Source organism: Pollicipes pollicipes, unplaced genomic scaffold (assembly GCF_011947565.3).
Source record: "Pollicipes pollicipes isolate AB1234 unplaced genomic scaffold, Ppol_2.1 Scaffold_7262;HRSCAF=8765_pilon_pilon_pilon, whole genome shotgun sequence".
Taxonomy (NCBI): domain Eukaryota; kingdom Metazoa; phylum Arthropoda; class Thecostraca; order Pollicipedomorpha; family Pollicipedidae; genus Pollicipes; species Pollicipes pollicipes.
Window position 1 is genome coordinate 7791535 of NW_023597055.1, and position 19680 is coordinate 7811214.

The 19680-nt window shown below is 59.6% G+C and overlaps 1 protein-coding gene across 8 annotated transcripts in view; it reads right to left on the reverse strand.

Annotated features, from left to right (window-relative positions):
* Window positions 1-19680, reverse strand: part of LOC119114255 (uncharacterized) — a 46982-nt gene that overhangs the window by 24419 nt on the left and 2883 nt on the right. For 4 of the 8 annotated variants that reach the window (XM_037238456.1, XM_037238458.1, XM_037238451.1 and 1 more), the window contains exons 1-3: window positions 19556-19662; window positions 17525-17648; window positions 14647-14738 (exon numbers count right to left, since the gene is read on the reverse strand). In XM_037238456.1, the coding sequence (XP_037094351.1) occupies window positions 14647-14738; window positions 17525-17615 (183 nt within the window). In that variant the 5' untranslated portion in view covers window positions 17616-17648; window positions 19556-19662. Of the gene's footprint in view, window positions 1-14646; window positions 14739-17524; window positions 17649-19555; window positions 19663-19680 lie in introns of those variants that run through there. The other 4 variants (XM_037238455.1, XM_037238454.1, XM_037238452.1 and 1 more) reach the window with 3 other exon arrangements.

Genomic DNA, 19680 nt, shown 5'->3' on the forward strand with positions numbered 1-19680 from the left:
GCTCGCGCCGAGCCGACCTCGCCCTGCCGTTACGGTGCCGGCCCGACTCCGCGGCTCACGCCGAGCCGACCCCGCCCTGTCGTTACCGCACCGGCCCGACTCCGCCCGGGCCCTGCCGTCACGGGCCGGCCCGACTCCGCCCGGGCCCTGCCGTCACGGGCCGGCCCGACTCCGCCCGGGGCCTGCCGTCACGGCGCCGGCCCGACTCCGCCCGGGCCCTGCCGTTACGGCGCCGGCCCGACTCCGCCCGGGCCCTGCCGTTACGGCGCCGGCCCGACTCCGCCCGGGCCCTGCCGTTACGGCGCCGGCCCGACTCCGCCCGGGCCCTGCCGTTACGGCGCCGGCCCGACTCCGCGGCTCACGCCGAGCCGACCCCGCCCTGCCGTTACGGCGCCGGCCCGACTCCGCGGCTCACGCCGAGCCGACCCCGCCCTGTCGTTACCGCACCGGCCCGACTCCGCCCGGGCCCTGCCGTCACGGCGCCGGCCCGACTCCGCCCGGGCCCTGCCGTTACGGCGCCGGCCCGACTCCGCGGCTCACGCCGAGCCGACCCCGCCCTGCCGTTACGGCGCCGGCCCGACTCCGCGGCTCACGCCGAGCCGACCCCGCCCTGTCGTTACCGCACCGGCCCGACTCCGCCCGGGCCCTGCCGTCACGGCGCCGGCCCGACTCCGCCCGGGGCCTGCCGTCACGGGCCGGCCCGACTCCGCCCGGGGCCTGCCGTCACGGGCCGGCCCGACGTCGCACGGCAGCCGCGGCAGCCTAATTATAGCAGGACGGGACACTGAGTCACCGCGCCGCGAGACGGGACGGCTGCGGCACGGCGCCGCCCGGCCACGGCAACATTCTGCCGCGGTGACGTCACAACTGTGTCACCGTGACGTCACCACTGCTTGCGGTGACATCGCCGGCGTGGCGAAGCGATGTCGCTACTGCACCGAAGAGCATTAAGTTTGGTGCCTATGATTGAATAAATGTGATCACTTGTAAGTAAATGAACAAGCTAAATATCACTTTGACATTTGCAATCCCAAGCCTTATGTGAGCGGTCCAATGTTGTAAAAACCAACGACGATTGCAAACATGGACGGGAAATAGCCCAGCCCCAGTAAGTTTTTATGCTACCTTTCCATCGCGATGCCAACGTTAATCTCTCCACAGAATCACGGAATAACAAGCAACAGACCAAGGATTGGCCGAGACTCGAAGTTTTCTCCAGCCTTGGCCGGCAGCAGACGAGACCGAGGCTGTCCGTGATCCGCACCAAGTACGGGCCCCTGCTGTCCGATCACGGGAGATAGGGCGGCTAGACAGACCACACCGGTCATGCACGACCTACCAGCAGCGGCCGCCAAAGCCGGCCGGCGTTGCCGACCGCCTAATACGGCTCCGCAACCCGCCCGGCCGCCAGCCGAGGCATAGCCGGGCCGCCATCGACGCGCGCGGCTCGTCGCCGCCGCTGTGGCTCCTTTCGGAGGGAGCGACACGCTGTGAATGAGCTGATAGAGCACGGCGAGCTGCGAGGGAAAGAAGAGTCCCGGAAAGACTCTCGGAAAGAAGTCCCGGAAAGAAGAGTCTCACGTCCCGGGATTTAAAAAACAACCATCTGTCGAGCGTGGGGCGGACAACTTTTGAACATAGCTGCTAACGCTTTTCTCAGCGTTTGACCTGAAGTCAATGTGAAGGCCTCACCTCATCAGCCAGATAATAGCCGTGGTCACATGGCACCAGTACACCTGACAACGGTCAAAACACGTCGGTACAGGTGGCCTCAAGACTGTTAACCGGCTTAGTTATGCTCGTAAAGTAATGCGGTAGCGGTGGGGCAAACCAAATATATACTGGCACGGCTCATGAGCATCTCTGTTCGCGTTGGGCAAGCTTTAGCTGACCACAGTCTGCTGGCAGACTGCTATGTATGCATCGCTCTAGGCAATGCGCCTTGTAAGCGCCCCATCGCCCCGCCGGACGTGTGCTGGCGAAAAAAACCACCGTATGTGCCGCGTGGGAGAGCCATCGGCTGGGTTTACACCTTGGTCACCGGTGGTTCGGTCCATGACGCTCTGGCTGAACAGGCACAGAGCAACGGTGACAGCACTTTGGGCCACTGGAACTGGTTGAGTTTAAATGACTGATTTTTAGAAGCACAATTGCCCGTTCGTTCTGAGAAGAGTGAAATAAGAGCACGTCTTTGGTAGGCGTCATCTCTAGAAAATAGGCTAAAGTGGAGGGGGGGGGGGGCGGGAGGGGCGACGCTACACCGCTGGGGGACCCTCGTCGCGCCTGAAAGAGACCGTAAAACCGCGAAACTGTGAAGGACCGTTGCCTCTCCCGAATACGAATGTCCCGGTTGCGATTAGCACCTCCTTCGCCGAGCAGATCTGCCGCCCTCGAGCGCTCGTCACTACCGAGCAGGCCCATCACGAGCCGAGCTCAAATTAAACGACGGCTGCTGACGCCTAGCATCAACATCCACACGACCGATTAACGACTTTTAAACGCCTCCAGCACGAGCATTTACAACCCGTCACCAGCAGCTAAGGTGCCCCTGAGGGCGTGTCTCGCCGACATCACCCGATGGGTGCCGCCTGGCCCATCCCCTCCCCCAGACCCCGGTCGGGAGCACGTCCACCTTCCCCCCCCCCCTCCCCCCGGCGGCTGCGGCAGCCCTGTTGCTTGTTTACGAGTCGCTGATAGACGCTTCTGTTAGGCTCACGATTAGCGTCCCGATTACGGCCGGCTGTAAATGGCGCGGGGCTCCGGCGCCACAGGGCACGGCGCGAGCGTCGGGGCCGGAGCTTTCTGGGCCGGGGCGTCTCGGGCTGATGAGCGAGCGTCAGGGATGAAGCGTCGGGGACGGAGCGTCCCGGGCTGGTGAGCGTCAGGGATGGAGCGTCCCGGGCTGGTGAGCGAGCGTCAGGGACGGAGCGTCAGGGATGGAGCGTCCCGGGCTGGTGAGCGAGCGTCAGGGACGGAGCGTCCCGGGCTGGTGAGCGTCAGGGATGGAGCGTCCCGGGCTGGTGAGCGAGCGTCAGGGACGGAGCGTCAGGGATGGAGCGTCCCGGGCTGGTGAGCGAGCGTCGGGGACGGAGCGTCAGGGATGGAGCGTCAGGGATGGAGCGTCCCGGGCTAATGAGCGAGCGTCAGGGACGGAGCGTCAGGGATGGAGCGTCCCGGGCTGGTGAGCGAGCGTCGGGGACGGAGCGTCAGGGATGGAGCGTCAGGGATGGAGCGTCCCGGGCTGGTGAGCGAGCGTCAGGGACGGAGCGTCCCGGGCTGGTGAGCGAGCGTCGGGGACGGAGCGTCCCGGGCTGGTGAGCGAGCGTCGCGGACGGAGCGTCAGGGATGGAGCGTCCCGGGCTGGTGAGCGAGCGTCGGGGATGGAGCGTCCCGGCCGGTGAGCGAGCGTCGGGGATAGAGCGTTCCGGGCTCGCCAAGAAACGTCTCCCGACCGTACGTACGCATCTGACGTCTAACAACAGGAAAGGACTTAAAATGTTACTCGTAGTTTGAAATTATTGTTCAGACTTTTAGCTTACTTTTCAAGGTTTTCGTACGAGAGTGCAGGGGTCGCACAGGGACGTTCCATGTCTACATAGATAAATATGTTGTTAAAGCGATTTAACGACGCGTTCAAAACCTCACATCATTTAGCGTTCAAATTTCTCGAGTCAATTTCGGCGGCGAGCGATAACACATCTGGCATGAATCCAGGCTCCAACGCCACATATCCCGGCCACGGCGAGATCGCTCCCCAACCGAGCCAAACCGTCCCTCGAACACGAACTCGACACCGCCGGGCCGCACGTGGGCCGGCCGGGGGCGCCCCGAGGCCGATGCAGCGGACCCCAGCGGCGATCGGTGGTACGTCGCCGGCCGCTGCGCAGCACACACCGCCGCTGCCAGCGGAACAACAGAGCGGCTGCCAGCGGCCGCGGCCGCGGCCGCCGGCGCCCGCGCCGGTTAGGCCCGTCGGCCGGCCGCTCGGCTGGTGGCTGCCTGCCGCACGCGCCGACGCCGCTCTGGCCGCTGCCGGGAAGGTTGCGTCTTCAAGTATTCAGTCCGACAGCAGCATAGCTTTGATATTGATGGCGGGAATGTCTATATGTCTATGCAGTGATGCCGACTTCACTAATAATAATAATATCGATAATATAGTAATAATGATAATAATTATCATAATAACAACAATAATACGAAATTATTATCATTGACGACCCGATGCAGTCAGCACGCCCGAACGCTAAAAAGCAACAACAAACAACAAAAGACACCAATCTTAATCACAGTCGTCGACAAGAGTTATGATCGTCACAACACTGAAAACAAGGTGGGAGTCGGGATAATGTCACGGATAGGGCGGGGCGACAGGACATTCCAGATAGTCAATGGGACAGCCGTAGAGACATCCCTGGTTCTGTTCATGGCGATGTCCACACTAAGGCGGCCGGAGATCACACTCTGTAAGATGCGAGTGGCGCTAATGCTCCGCAAATTACTTTACAAATATACGCACACTATATTGCGAGCGAACAACGTTGTACGCGGACTCGACAGCGTTTGAGAAATGCGTGACCAAAATTACCCAAACTCAAAAGACATCAAAAGAGAGCAATGAGTGGGTTCCATCTGGCGGCGACCCAAACGCACCACAGACCAGACCCAGACAGCAAACCCACCCGGACTCGATCGCGCTTTGCCGTCAGGTCCTGACACTGACAGCAGCACTGGTGTTGGCCTTGGTCCTCACTGAGTACCCAGGCTGTGTAAGTGAGGTAGCACGCCTCGGTTTAAAAAGGCGTGACAAAAACGACTTGGCTGCAACGACCGCGAGGCCACCTTGATATCACTGCGGACTGGCAGCCATGAAGCCGACTATCACCCTGGTGTAGACAGCTGAGGCGTTAACCTGAGCCTTGACATGTTTTCAATACAGTGGATCTGCCATGGCGTAGATGCACTGTCCGTTGCTGGTAACAGGCGGCTGGCAGCGACTACCTGTCAACTGGTAGGTTACTGTGCCGCCCGTGTTGAAGTGGTGTAATGCTGCAGCTTAGGGAGCCAGCTCTGACAGGCATCGTTGCTGTTACGTTGCAATTTCATTATCTCATTCGTAGTCCGTGCAAGCCTGCCCACAGCATCGATCACGTACGCCCCGTCCGTGCCCTCCCCCTCTCCCGCAGCCGGATGCAGTAAAACCCCTCTGAGGGCGAATGCTGCGGTTCTTGCTGGCATGCTGAGGCAATGCTGGTCACCTGCGCAGTAAAACCTAAAAAAATACACAAGCCGAGCAAGCCTGGAGACATGAAAGATGCACCTACGAGCAGACACATTGCTTTTAAACGAACAGGCCACTTGTTATCTGCGGGCCCCCTAAAGAGATTTGAGCGGGAGAGGGGAGCATCAGTCACAAACATACAAAAAATGCGACTCTTGCTACTGTTTTGGTCCGACAAAAGCCAGTTTTTTTGTTTGTTTTGTTTTTGTACTATCCTTCAGAATATTTTCTGACAGAACACCTAAGCAATTCAACCTCAACACTCAAAACCACTTGACGCAAATGTTCTCCTACACCAGCGACAGCATCTTCCCTGTCTGGAGCAAGGCTTCACTAGACACCGGACTCGCTGGACTTTAGACATCCGCCCTTCTTTCCTGATTCTCGTTTTATCCTGCACCCCCACCACGCCCCGTTTGTCCGCGGCGGGGGCTACATGCACCAGCCAGGCGTGGGCTTAAGTGCCTCCCCTGGCGGCGGCCCCGTCTGAGCATCGAGTACATACCCTCGTTTAGGAGTTTCTGCGCGGGCCAACTCTCGGCAAAGGGTTACTAGATGCATGTAGTTTTGTTCTACCAGTGTCGCCTCTGCCTCGTCCCATAAGTCTGCAGCTATCATGCCTTGTGCGCACCGGTGTCGTAGAATATCGGGCATTAACTTAAGATTTCATACACTCAGCCATCTGGTACCTGCTCCTGTGTCGGCAACTGGGCATAGCACATGTCATACTGGTTGTAAGACGCATGGAATAAATCATAGCTCCATCAGCGCCGTTGTTGTTGATGCGGGTTTTACGACGCGCCGACTACTGTGGTCATTTTGCGCCCATAACAGCTAAATCACTACATAGGTGTGTAAATGGCTAAAAATCCTACATTATTCAAAAATGAAAACAGCTGAGTCGTGGCAAGAACGCGGGAGTCATCGCGGTAACCGTCTAATTAGCCTCGTCGCTTGCAGCACAGATTGCACTTCGAAGTGGGCTGCACGGCCGCTGACCAATGCCAGGCAGCCGCCGCCTGCGCCCCCTATCGGCGATCGGCCCTGCTATTACATTGCAAAAGATCTAATAAGTAGAAAAAACCACGCATCTGTTCAACAGCCATCACCTATTTGTGTCAGAAAAATCGTTTTCATATTTAGCGGTATTTGTTGTGCGCATATGGCGACCGACGGGTCGCCAAATCCTAAACTACGTCATGGTATCTGCGTACCTAAACCTAAACTACCTAAACTACGTCATGGTCTACGGCTGTGCACTCGCCGCAGCCAAACCGCCGCCACGTGTCGTTCGTCACCCCACTCCGTGTTGAAGGAGCGGAGCCCACTCCTCTGGCGGGGGCCCAGCCGTGTCCGCTGCTGTCGGTACACAGCCTAATGACCGCTGCCCAGCAATCACTCCATGCCGACCGCCGGCTGACACAAGCCAAAGTCAACGATGGTCGTCACCTGTCAACGCCACGGGTCGGCCCTTTAATTGGCGAGACTGCTGACCCAGCCGGCACAGCAGCGCTGTCATGGCCTCTTCGCGACACGCGAATTCGGAGCACCGGCCTTGTTGATTGCCGTCATGACCGTTATGTCGACTGCCGTTATATGCCTATAACGGCAGGAGCGCGTCTCCGCCGACGGGCTCAACGCCGCCCGGAAAGTCAGCCCACGGCCGTGTTCCCTGCGCGCGACGGCTCAATATGGCTGCCAAACCAGTATGGTGGCGGCGAGAATCCGGACGGCCTCGTGCGCTCCCCAACAACAGCGGGCCGTCACGCCCAAACCCTGTGGCCGCAGCTGAGCCCACCAAAGGCGGCGACGGAGAAGCCGACGCCGCTCCTCCCCCCCCCCCCCCCCTGGCTTCTCCTCCCTCCCACCGAACGGGGGAGGTGCTCCATCCGACAATTAGGGTTTTCCAAGTGCAGTGTTCTGGCATCAGGCCACCGGCCGGCCCGTCCATAGGCGGGTGGCGGGCCGGTTGGTCTCCACAGTGGACCACGGCAGGTCCAGGCCGGTCTCCACAGTGGGCCACGGTAGATCCAGGCCGATCTCCACAGCGGACCACACCAGATCTAGGCCGGTCTCCACAGCGGGCCACAGCAGGTCCAGTCGCGAGGGCGACACGCGGTCCACAGCGGGACATCATGGCCCAGACCGATACACAACGGCTCCAGCTGACTATGCTGCTCAGCACTCAGCTCAGCACTCAGCTCAGCACTCAACTCGGCCCAGCACTTAGCCCGGTGGCCTCAACCCCCACCGACGCTCGCCGCGCTCGTGACCTGACCGTGGCCAGGTCAATAGGCGAACAGAGCGGTACAAAACACACCAACACTGGGTCCCAGAGACACCAGTATCCTCTTCGCCAGCCTGGACCGCCGAGATCGCCTGCTGGGACTGCAGGCCGCGGCAGACACCGTCTCGGCGCGCGTTATATTCTTCAAAATGCGAAAGGCGCAACACAATAAACACTCTTACGGAACTGTGCCGATTGATAAAAATGTCCGAATGCGGCCACACGCTAAGTAAAACACGCCTCGCCTTTTCACCGCGCATACCGACACACCCCATCACAGTGCCATCGACGAATGTCCGTCGAACGTAGCGCTGCAACACGTGATGCATGGCAGCCGTGCTGCACCGCAGCATTGCACTAAGTCGGCGGAGCCGCCTCGGCGCGCACCTGCGCCCCGACAGGTCCCAAGGGCAGACATCTGCCGTCGCCCAAGCCGACGGCGGCGACCCTGAGCCCGGTTGACCCCAAAAACGTCGCCGGCCGGCCGGCTGGCACGGTGACCTTGTTGAGGTTGGCGTTGGCCCGAGGTCGAGGGCGCCGCGCAGGCCGACCGGTGTCGCCCCGAGGCGGAGAACTGGGTCATCGGCTGACAGCGGACAGACAATAAACGACAGGCCGCGGAGGCGACACATGGAGACGATACACGGGAGCGGCACACGGGAGCGGCTCACGGGAGCGACACGCGGGAGCGACACACGGAAGAGAAACACGGAAGAGACGCACGGGAGCGACACATAGAAGAGACACACGGGAGCGACACACGGGAGCGACACACGGAAGAGAAGCACGGGAGCGACACACGGGAAGAGACACACAGGAGCGAGACACGGAAGCGACACACGGGAGCGACACGCGGGAGCGACACACCGAAGAGACACACGGGAGCGACACGTGGAAACGACACACGGGAGACACACACGGAAGAGATATACGGGAGCGAAACACGGGAAGAGACACACTGGAGCGACACACGGAGGCAACGGGCGGAAGCGACACAGGGACGTGGCACACAAAAAAGGCACAATGGAGATGAAAACAGACGCGGAACAATGGAGCGACGCACAGCAACGGCACACGGTCACAACGGAGCGGAACATGGGAACATTACACCGAAGCGACACCAGGGAGGGCATAGCGACATACATCAGCGGCGGCACATGGCAGCGACGTCACGCACTGACACAACAGAGCGACACAAGGGAGCAGCGCACGTTGGAATGCCACACGGCACGGGATCGCGGAACCGATATGTGGAGGCGACAACCGGGAGTAATGCACAAGAGCAGACAAACACCGAGCACAGCGCCACGCCGGTGCATTTATACACCTGTTGCCGCAATGTCAACGTCAGCGGCAGTCAGCTGATCGGTGTCAACGTCAGCGACGATCAGGTGATCGGTGTCAAGGACAGACAAGCTACGACAGACACGACGAAAGGCGTCAGCTTTTCTGAGGGTCTCGACAAATAACGCACCGGATGCGTCGCTATCGGCGCATTTCATCTCGTCTCGCGGCGGACCACGACTTACCCGCACTCCAAAGAAGCTCTCTCGACATTTGGATTTGTTAACGTCGCGGCGACGCGAAAATAAACTGCGGGTAGTTTGGCGCTAACGGCAGAGCTACCACGGAATTCAACCATGTGTGTCAGCTAATGACCTTCGAGGTCAGGGTTCGACAGCTGGTCGTGCAGCTTACTGAGTACATCCGTATTTCCGATGCCATTCACAACCCTCGTAATCAAAACAGTTTTCCTTGGTCCCGTGATCATCTCCACAGAGCTGAGTATCCCCCAAACCAACACGAGCGCTTCGAAGAAGCCGGCGGTGCCCGCTGATCGCCGTGAGCTCGGCCCAGCGCGGGGTCTCGACCTGACCGGCCGCCGGTCGCCGTGCCCCGCTGAGATCAGTTCGCGCTCCGCTGAGGTCAGTCCGCGTCCCGCTGACGCCAGCTCGCCTCCCGCTGAGGTCAGTCCGCGTCCCGCTGACGCCAGCTCGCCTCCCGCTGAGGTCAGTCCGCGTCCCGCTGACGCCAGTCCGAGCCATGCTGACGCCAGCCCGCGCCCCGCTGAGATCAGCTCGCGTCCCCCTGAGGTCAGCTCGCGCCCCGCTGAGGTCAGTCCGCGTCCCGCTGAGGTCAGCTCGCGCCCAGCGCTGGTGTCACAGGCTGGCCGACGCTCCTGTCTCTCTGGGAATTCTAAATCGGGAGAGAAAAACGGCACCCAAAAACGGCCCACGGTGACGACGACTGTGCCGGAGCCAATGCCGCTGCCCGCTGGCTGGCGGGGCTGATGACATGGAGCTTCTGACGGCTGGCGGGGCTGGCGACACGGGGCTTCTGCCGGCTGGGGGGCTCGTGACACGGGTGTCACTGTCGGCTAGCCGGTTCGTGACACTCTGCTGGCTGGCGGGTTCGTGACATGGGGCCTCTACCGGCTGGCGGGGTTCGTGGTACGAGGCCTCTGCTGGCTGGCGGGGCTCGTGACACGGGAGCCTCTGCCGGCTGGCGGGGCTCGTGACACAGGAGCCTCTGCCTTTTGGCGGGGCTCGTGACACAAGAGCGCTGCCGCCCTCTGGCGGGGCTCGTGACACGGAGCCGCTGTTCTCTGGCAGGGTTCGTGACACGGGCCGCCCGGCCAAATGCGTCATGTGAGGCACCGGGATCGAACAGGTGATGTTTAGAGAGCGGACTGGGACGTAGAAAAGCCGCACGCTGTCCAAAATAGAGTGGAACTAGGGCATCCTTCACACGAAAGACAGCAGAAATAACATACCTCACCATGATAAATTAGATAGCAGAACTGATGGGTTTTGTACCCATTGACCTTGAGAGCATACACCGGCGCGTGCTTAGCTGGACAGCATGCACGTGCAGTAGAACAGGCAAAGGAGAGGCACAGGGGCACGTTCCCCCTCCCCCACCCACCCCCCTCGGTTCCGAGTGGCCGGATCTGAGAGCCCGAAGGGCCCGAAAGGTCTGCCGAAGGTCATACTCAGAGGTCCGGCCCGTCGGGCCGGGCACTCAAATGCCAGCCAGAGGGCCTTGCGAGCTGATCAAGGGCCTCCTGAGTCCATAAGGGCCTATAAGTCGGTCAGACACCACCAGTAACCCACATTCGGCTCCGTTGCGACATGGGCTTGATGGTCTATGTCCCAAGCAGGGACAAAGCCGGATCAGCCGATTTAGCCGATTTACGTTGGTCGGAGACCAAACGGCTGTCAGGGCCTACAGCACCTAGCCAGGGCCCCGTGTTGGAAACGGGGCTCCGAGTCGACCAGAAGCAGTGTTCGAGGAGGCCCGAAGGGCCTAGAGAGCCCACCGGGTCCAACGATGAAAGGCCCGATAGTAGGGTCTAAGGGCACAAAGATCTGGTCGGAGTCTTATTCAGGGGGCCGACCTTCGAGAAGGGTCCTTAAATGACAGTCAGGGGGGTCTTTGCGCCGATCAGGAGCCTCCTGATTCCTATGGGCTTATACATCGGTCAGGCACCAAAGGCACTGCACGGTCGGCTCCGTGTCGGCACGGGCCTGCGGGCCCACTTCCCATTCATCTACACAGCCGGGACCATTGATTTACACTGGTCGGGCCCTGGTATCTGTCAGGGCCTCTCTGTGGGGCCTGACACGCCCCAGGGCCACACTGTACTTGTAAGGCCCCGAGCCGACCAAGGGCAGTGTTCGGTGAAGCTCGAAGAAGGGCCCGGGAAGATCATCAACTAAAAAGCGCACAGGTGAAATATACGCCCGCACTACCTTCTAAACGAACGAGTTGATGTCCCAAAGCGTTCAAAGGCACTTCTTTCAAACGCGTCGTTACGTCCACCTCTTGGCCACGGCTTAGTGTTAGCTGCGGAACCGACCCTGCGCGGTCTAAGGAGACTGCAACGCCTGACATCGGGGTTCGTTTTACCAAGATATGCGAGCGAGCATATTGAAAACTACATGACATAACTCGCATCACTTCGCGATTTTGAATGAATATTGCGAAGTACCTGCTGGGTGGGAAGAAAAGGGGAGGGGTATGATCCCCATAAGCCAGTCCGTGCATCAGCAAAGTACGGATGTCACGCTCCAGACTACCTGCTGGATGGGAAGAGAGGGGAGGATTACGATCCCTATAAGCCAGTCCGTGCCTCAGCATGGTACGGATTTCACGCTGCATAGTACCTGCTTGATAGCTGTTTCTAACGAACATTATTGGTAAACTTGAATAGGGACATTCCGATCGGACCATTTAAGTTCGCCCATTTAAGGGCGAACTTAAACATTAAACATTAAACATTAAACATTAAGGACATTTAAGGACCATTTAAGTTCGTTTTTGGCAAGTCTTGATCCAATATTTCCGGGATATTTAACAGCTGTGTTCAAACAGCTGTGCATCAAACAGCTGCATTCGACTACAAATGGCCATATGGTGGGCATACGGGCTTTTGCAGACGTCAGCTTGCGTTTCAAACACAAACAAAGCCAAGTCCAAGCGGGCGCCAGAATTTAATACAGCTGAAAAGTGAACTGGACTGCATCGCACAACAAACTGGACAAACCACACCCAATTTCAGACCCCGACGGATGCAACTTCGAATCAGGCATAGCATGCTAGCCACAAAAAGTTGCTCCTCTTGCTCCGTATTACCGATGAGAACGAATGCCGCCATTGTTCGCGGCATACCGAAACCATTTTGCGCGCGTTTTGACAGTGCGCAACGGCACAGCGGTGTTGGACAAGTGTGTTGCGGAAATTTCAAAACACCGCTAGCGACATCACACGCCGTCATCTTGGGCCTGCAGCCCGGTGGGGTGAGGGTAGGGGCACAGGAGAACAGCATTCACCGATGCATCCCCCTAGGGATGAGGTTCATCTGGCGGCGTCGATGTGCTTCAGTGGCGCATCCGTCGATTGATTTACTGCATTTGTAGCCAGCCGTGCTGCAGCTGACAAGTACGTGGCGCAATGTCACGAAAAAATGGATAACTTTGATGAAGAATGGTAAGCGTGGTAATCGAGCTTGCCTCCTGATGCTCGACGCCACCTTCAGAAAATTTGATAGTGATTCACCCAGTAAGTCGCTTGGGGGCTGCAATGATGTCGAGACCCGCCAGGAGCTACTAATAGACGCGATTATTGCGTAAGTAGCTTCAGTTGCTACCAGCTGTACTGGATCATGATGGAAGGCATGATCTCTCTAGCGAAGAAGTCGCGGTAATCACCCAGATACTTCATCGAGTTGTCCCCGTCGTAAGTACCCCCACCCCCTCCCCGTCCAGTCTTCAGACCGCCGCGCAGGGTCCGCTGTCGCCCTACGCCTGACTACTCGGTGGTGGTGTGCCCCGCCTTGGATGCTGATTATAGCGAAACATGCACACGGTTTGGACTAGTCTGGCGGCTCTGGCTGGAGACATCCTCCGTTCGGATCTGGGGATGAGGTGCCGCGGTGTAAGGTTGTATTTTGATGGTCCCCGACACGCCAACTGCATGTTTTTCCTGTGGGCTCGCTGGTTTCCTGCACCGCGCTTTTATCGCGGACGACGCGAGTACGCTTCGGCCAAACTGGACGACGGTTGCTGAATATTCCCGCGGAGTATTCACCACCCAGCCGAGGTCACTGACAGCACTGGGGCTGGCCCCGTCTGGTATTGAGGTTCGGCTGCCAGAAACACGACCATTTACTAAACACCGTCGTTCGCTGTCGAACTGACGCCTGCCAGCTCCGCCGCCTCCGCGTGACTGGGGAGGCGAGGGGATGTTGCAATCGCAGTCCAGCGGTTCCGGGCGTGTCTTTCACCGGGTAGGGCGCTTTGTTTGGAGCCCGTAGTACGGAAAGGTCAGCTGGCGCTTGGCCAGGCCGGGGGGACCCTGGCACGGGCAGCTCTATGGAAGAGCTGTGCATCGAAAGACAGAGCCTTTTCGTTTCCGTCAAGCTAACAAGGCTGGAACAGCACTCCCACTTCTTGTGCGGTACGGTAGGGCTGCACGCAAGGCTCTGAAAATGGTGCAACAGTACTCCTGAGAATATAACCTAAAGTATTGCTTGGTCGAGCGATACTGAGATTGAACCTGCGCTGTGACTGTTTTGTTGCGGGTGGTGCACACCATCTGATAGCTTGGTCAAATACCATCGGAGATTTTAAACGGGCCAAGCCATGCCACAGCACGGCCGCCCAGTGATGCTTTTAATCCCCGTGTCGGGTAAATACGACACCCTTGACGGAAAGCGAACCGGCTTGTTTGTCTGTCCCAGATCCACAGAATCTGCCACTCGCTGCGGTCCGAGGTCGGCCCTGTATCCTTTCACGTCATCAGGACAGCGATAGCTCATGTAGCCCTCTGAGCCCAAAGCCCCAACCCACCCTCTCCTATACATCGTTAGAAATAACAGGTGCTTAAAACCTTGGGAAGGTATCCGACAGCCCGAGCGTGGCAGCGGCTCTGGAATCCACCACGGGGCCCTAATGCGGACACTCCCAGCCGCCACTGCAGAGGTCTTCTACCCGCCAGCTGACAGCCTCACCAGCTGCTCATAACCCACCCACGCGAGGCAGCCCGACCGCGGCGGATGCCGCTGTCGTCGACTGGCCGCTGCCCGCAGGCCGCACACGGGCGGCGGACGGCGCCTGACGCCCCACCGGCGTTCCACAGGCGCTTCACCGGCGCCCCACCGGCGCTCTACCGGCGCTTCACAGGCGCTCTACCGGCGCTCCACTGGCGCTCCACCGGCGCTCCACTGGCGCTCCACCGGCGCTCTACCGGCGCTTCACCGGCGCTCTGCCGGCGCTTCACCGGCGCTCCGCCGGCGCCCCACCGGCACCCCATCGGCGCTCTACCGGCGCTCCACTGGCGCTCCACCGGCACCCCACCAGCACCAAACCGGCGCTCCACTGGCGCTCCACCGGCGCTCCACTGGCGCTCCACCGGCGCTCCACTGGCGCTCCACTGGCGCTCCACCGGCGCCCCACCGGCGTCCCACCAGCGCCCCACCAGCACCAAACCGGCGCTCCACTGGCGCTCCACTGGCGCTCCACCGACGCCACACCGGCGCCCCGCTGGCGGCGCCCCGGTCGCGAGCACTCCGACCACTCACCGGCGCGCAGCTCTGGATGCCATCGTGGCCGAAGAAGTACTCGCGTCCGAAGGCGACCACGCCCGTGTGCCATATGCCGTCCAGCTCCTTGCCTGCGGACAAACGCGGCGCTGCGGTCAGAGATCGCGCCACACACGCAGCTCACACGATTGTGTGCTGTGAGGTTTGTTTAGCGGGTTCAAGTACTGTGGAGACGTTGGGAGGACGAACGGATGTGCGGTATCTTCTCGTTGTTAGCGAGCATCGCGATGTGTCTCCTTCAGCCGCAGCATTCAAACATGCGAAACCGCTGTAAGCATTTCGGTTGCCCACGTTACGAGCCTGCGCACCAAAAGACAAAGCGGCGCGACACCAACATCAAGACCCGATCGGCCACCTAGACCAGCCAGTGCATGCGCAGCGAGTCGAGGTCTATAACTGCCTGAGGACCGTGGCTGGCCAGACGTTTATCAACACCTCACTCAGCTGGCGGTTGGCTTACCACAAGCCACAAATATGAGTGTGATTGCAAACAAACCGCGAAGCACCCACCGTGAACGGATGCGCAAGTGGCATCTGGCGCAGGGAACGGCGACAAGACGAATGACGGCAGAATGGCTTAGAACTGTCGCCCAAAATCGTACACCGCCTCTCGTCCAGGACGGTGTCAGCGAGCAGGCACCGCGTACCGCGTCCCGTTGTCGGGCGCTGGCGCCCATGCCGTTCAAAAAGCTGTCTTTCCGAGACTGGCACCGCATTCCCATTCCTAGGACAAGGGCAAGGCCCCCTGTGTAACCCTAGGCTGGACAGCCACCAACATAAGGCGCCAACTCAAAACAGAGTCAAGCGATGCAGTGAGCCATATCCTGCGTACCAAATAAACGTCGGAGCATTCGCCACTTGGCGTGCAATCGCTGCGCCCCACCCGCCTGCGTGCTCCTCCGTCCAGTCCTCCGCCTCCCTGGCGCGACTATGCGGGCCAGTCACGGGGCCGAGACAGGGGTCATTCTCCCCGGTGACGAATCGGCGGCCACCATGCGCTCCATCGGTGCGCCACCACCGTGGGACGCCGCGGCTGAGCGCGAGGCTCCCGCCGATGGCACCTCCCATGGAGGGTGGCTGACGGTCGTGTGGGACCTCACATGGCGGGCGGCTGACGGTCGTGTGAGACCTCTCATGGAGGGTGGCTGACGGTCGTTTGAGACCTCACATGGCGGGCGGCTGTCGGTCGTTTGAGACCTTTCATGGAGGGCGGCTGACGGTCGTTTGAGACCTCACATGGAGGGTGGCTGACGGTAGTTTGGGACCTCGCATGGAAGGCGCCTGACAGTCGTTTGGGACCTCACATGGAGGGTGGCTGACGGTAGTTTGGGACCTCGCATGGAGGGTACCTGACAGTCGTTTGGGACCTCACATGGAGGGCGGCTGACGGTCATTTGGGACCTCACATGGAGGGTGGCTGACGGTTGTTTGGGATCCCTCATGGAGGGCGGCTGACGGTCGTTTGGGACCTCACATGGCGGGCGCCTGACGGCGGCTTGAGACCTCCGATCCCGCCTCCGCCACGCGTTGGCGGAACGCAGCCTGGCCGCCGCAGAAAACATGATCCGACCGCGGAAGCGGAGGAGAGCCGGCGGGTTTTCACAGGTGCGAGTCGAAGACAGCAGCATGCGGCGCGGACGGTCGGCCCGACGGACACGGAAGGAGGGGGACGGGTCCCCCCTAGTCGCGGCAGCTGAGTGGACATTCAGTCAGTTCACCAGACCCAACAGCAGCACATCGCGTCCGAAGACGAAGTACGAAAGCTGGGCCAGCGGAACGACGCCGGAACGATGGTTACATGTCCTGGAACGATGGTTACATGTCCTGTAGCGGGGTTACATGGCAGCTATCTGCGTGCCAAGCTAAACGCCCGAGAGCAACGACTAGAACTGGGCAGCGTGGTCAACACACGAAATTTGAAGGCCGCGCGTGGACAATGGAAGTGGGGACGCCGCTGCTGACCTTCCAGCAAGCCAAACAGAAACAAGGAAAGTTTTAGCTGAATGCAGTCAACAACAGACGGGGGAGGGCCTGTTATCTTCCCAGCCAAAGCGGCTACGATCCTAGGTCAGGACATAGCATTTTATTTCAGTCCTGCGGGTCAGCGGATACTTCAATTTCGCGCAAAATTAAGAGGCGGCAGACGGCGGCCTTGGCCAACGCAGATCTCCGCATCGACGGCGGCACCGCGGCGCACGCCCACCCAGATAAACCGGCCGACAGATTTGACCCTGATCCGTATTCTCGGATGCATCTTACGTCGCTGCTGGCTGGGTAATGGCCCGTGGTTTTTGCGGCAAAGTCCACGGCTCCCGCAACCGCTTCAGCGGGGGGCCCGCGATATCAGCTGAAGCCGGCAGCACTCAGGAATGGAGTCAGCCTCCGACGAGTGACGGACGGTGGTGATTTAGCGCCACGTCTGACATGGCCCGGTCAACAGACGGAACCTGTGACGCACAGCCGTCAACCTTGACCTTCCAGAAATACGCGACCGACCCGGTGCATGGTTCAACGAACGCCGCGCCCGCGCCCCAGATGCCGACCATCGCAAACAGCCCGCTGTGGAAATGCCTGGCTAGTAGTCTGGCCACACCACCGGAATGAAAACACGGTTCTGGACGAATACTGCGGTCTTGGCCCTCCCATAGTCGCCCACTCCTGTCCTGGTTGGCTCCGCGACCTAACGTGGCCCCGGTCATACAAGCCCTCATCGAGCAGGACACCAACGACGCCCCTCGGTATCCCAGGCAGCTTTTGTCCTGACGGACGTGTGGTCCACACAGTCCCGGCTTCCGGACTTGTGTCCGGACGGCCGCGTGGTCCACACAGTCCCGGCTTCAGGACTCGGGCGGCTTACCGAGCAGGGCGCCGGAGAAGCTCTTGGCGAGGCCGGCCGTCAGGTCGTAGATGTAGACGGTGACGTCGGAGGCAGCCTCGTCGTCGGACATGGCGGCCGCCCGCTGCCGGGGTCTCCCGCCTGCCTGGCCACAAACGCCCGGTCAGAGGGACTGCGTGTGCCGGCCGCCTGCCCCGCCGGCCGGCCTGACGGCGATCGGGGCGCGCTCGGGACACGGACGCGCGTGCGGCGCCGGATGACCTGCCGTCAGGTCACGAGGGGCCAGTGCTGGGAGATAGGGCTCCGGATGGGTGTCGACTCCTGGTGCTGTTGTCCTCGTCTGGCGTCGTTGTCCTCGTCTCGTTTGTTTGTGTACAACGTTTCCGCTAGATAACTTTCCAGCCGTCGCCAGGTGTTACTGCACTCTGAGGCGGACTGGATAACGTTTGGCCTTCAGCTATGTACGCGTCAAAACCGGAAGTCGAGGGCTGGACCGGGGAGGGAACCGGTCCTCCCCAGCTATCTCGGTTGGTAAAGCAATGAACTCGTAATCAGTGGACCCCGGTCCAAATCCCGCCAGTTGCACGGAGATAACTCGGGTTGTGATGCGTACGAGGCAGAAAGCCAAACATCATCTCGTCGTTCTAAATGCTCCACAACGCCAGACGAGGGACAGAGACTTCCCTGGCCAAAACGAACACATCTAAACACGCCAGATGGGGACAATAATCTGAACAACCACTCCACACGTGAAACTAGCAGGTTTCGTCTCAATACCTCCATAAATCGGTCTGTCACGTTTGTCACCGCAGTTTATCGCCACCGTCGGAGACAAACAAAGCCCTGCCAGCCCGGCGCTCCAGCCGCCGGGGCTGTGTTGCTTCGCTGCATGTGTCTGCAGTGGCTGGAGACGGTCGGTCCGCGGTAATAGGGACGAACGCACTGGTATTTGGTGGTCTACGGGCAATGTGATAAGTGATAATACGCTAAATCACGAGCGAAATCTGCAGGGAAGCCCAGCTCCCAAAATATATAGTTACTCACTTCGAATCCTTCATATGTCTTGTGAGCATCAGATTATCACCATTTTACATTTTAACACACATTATGCCTAAGGATACAATACATTGCAGTGGGGGGGGTTCATCGTCCACCAGCATAACACGGACAGAAATACATCGCTAAGACTGGTTGTGTTGGTCACAACGACTACGGCATTTGGGGACAGCGGGAGCCGGCTCTCCTCTACTCAAGCAAAGACATTGTTAAGTGAGGGATGACAGGTGATGATAACAAGTAATGGACATAAGACCGGCGTCACGAAAGCAAATAGCTAGTCTCAATGAAAGCAATCAACTGAGATGGCAGTGCCAGCCAACGTTCTAATCACATACTCAGCACGGCAGCAACGAGTTACCAGATTCGTGGGATGTCCGCACGACACGTGGGACAAATATGCATGGATAGGGTAATAAGTCAGTTCCAGCAGGGTGACCGGGAGAGAATATCTCTGTCATTCAATCATCACTAAAATGTTCAGACTGTATGGTCCGTAAGATTAGGTAGGCGAATGAGGAGACAGTTTACGCTATGGCCGATGCATCCGTGCAGACAGCTGCTGATCAGCTTACAACACTGATTAACTGATGTTTGGTGAAAACTCGGGACAGATCGTGTTGCAGCACAAACAGCTGCTGATCGTAGGTACACACCACTAAATAGGTGTCTTTTGGTGCACAGTTACGCAAACAGGGATCGGATCAGTGCAGTGCTCTGGATAGCGGACGATTGGTGGATGACACCAAACAGCTGTCGACGGGCGCTGAGCATCAACAGACGCAGCTACTGGCCATTGCAGACTCGCAGCGGCACAGAGTAACACACAGCAGCACACAACGATACACCACCTCATGTCTAACCCAACCACGGACGGCTGAGCGCCTATCAGCACATGGCACTGCAGACAGCTGTCCACCAGCCGCACACACCAGCCGTGGTGAGCACACATCCCCCGTCCAGGCACTGAGCGCAGTCCCTGCGCTGTCGGCCCACCTGTGACCGCGGTCGCCGCGCTCAGCACGCTCGCAGTGACCGGTCGCGTGAGCGCGCACTCTCCCCTCGCTCTCTCTCGTGGCCGGCCAGCGGGCCGAGTGACGCCCGCCGGCCGGCCGAGCGGC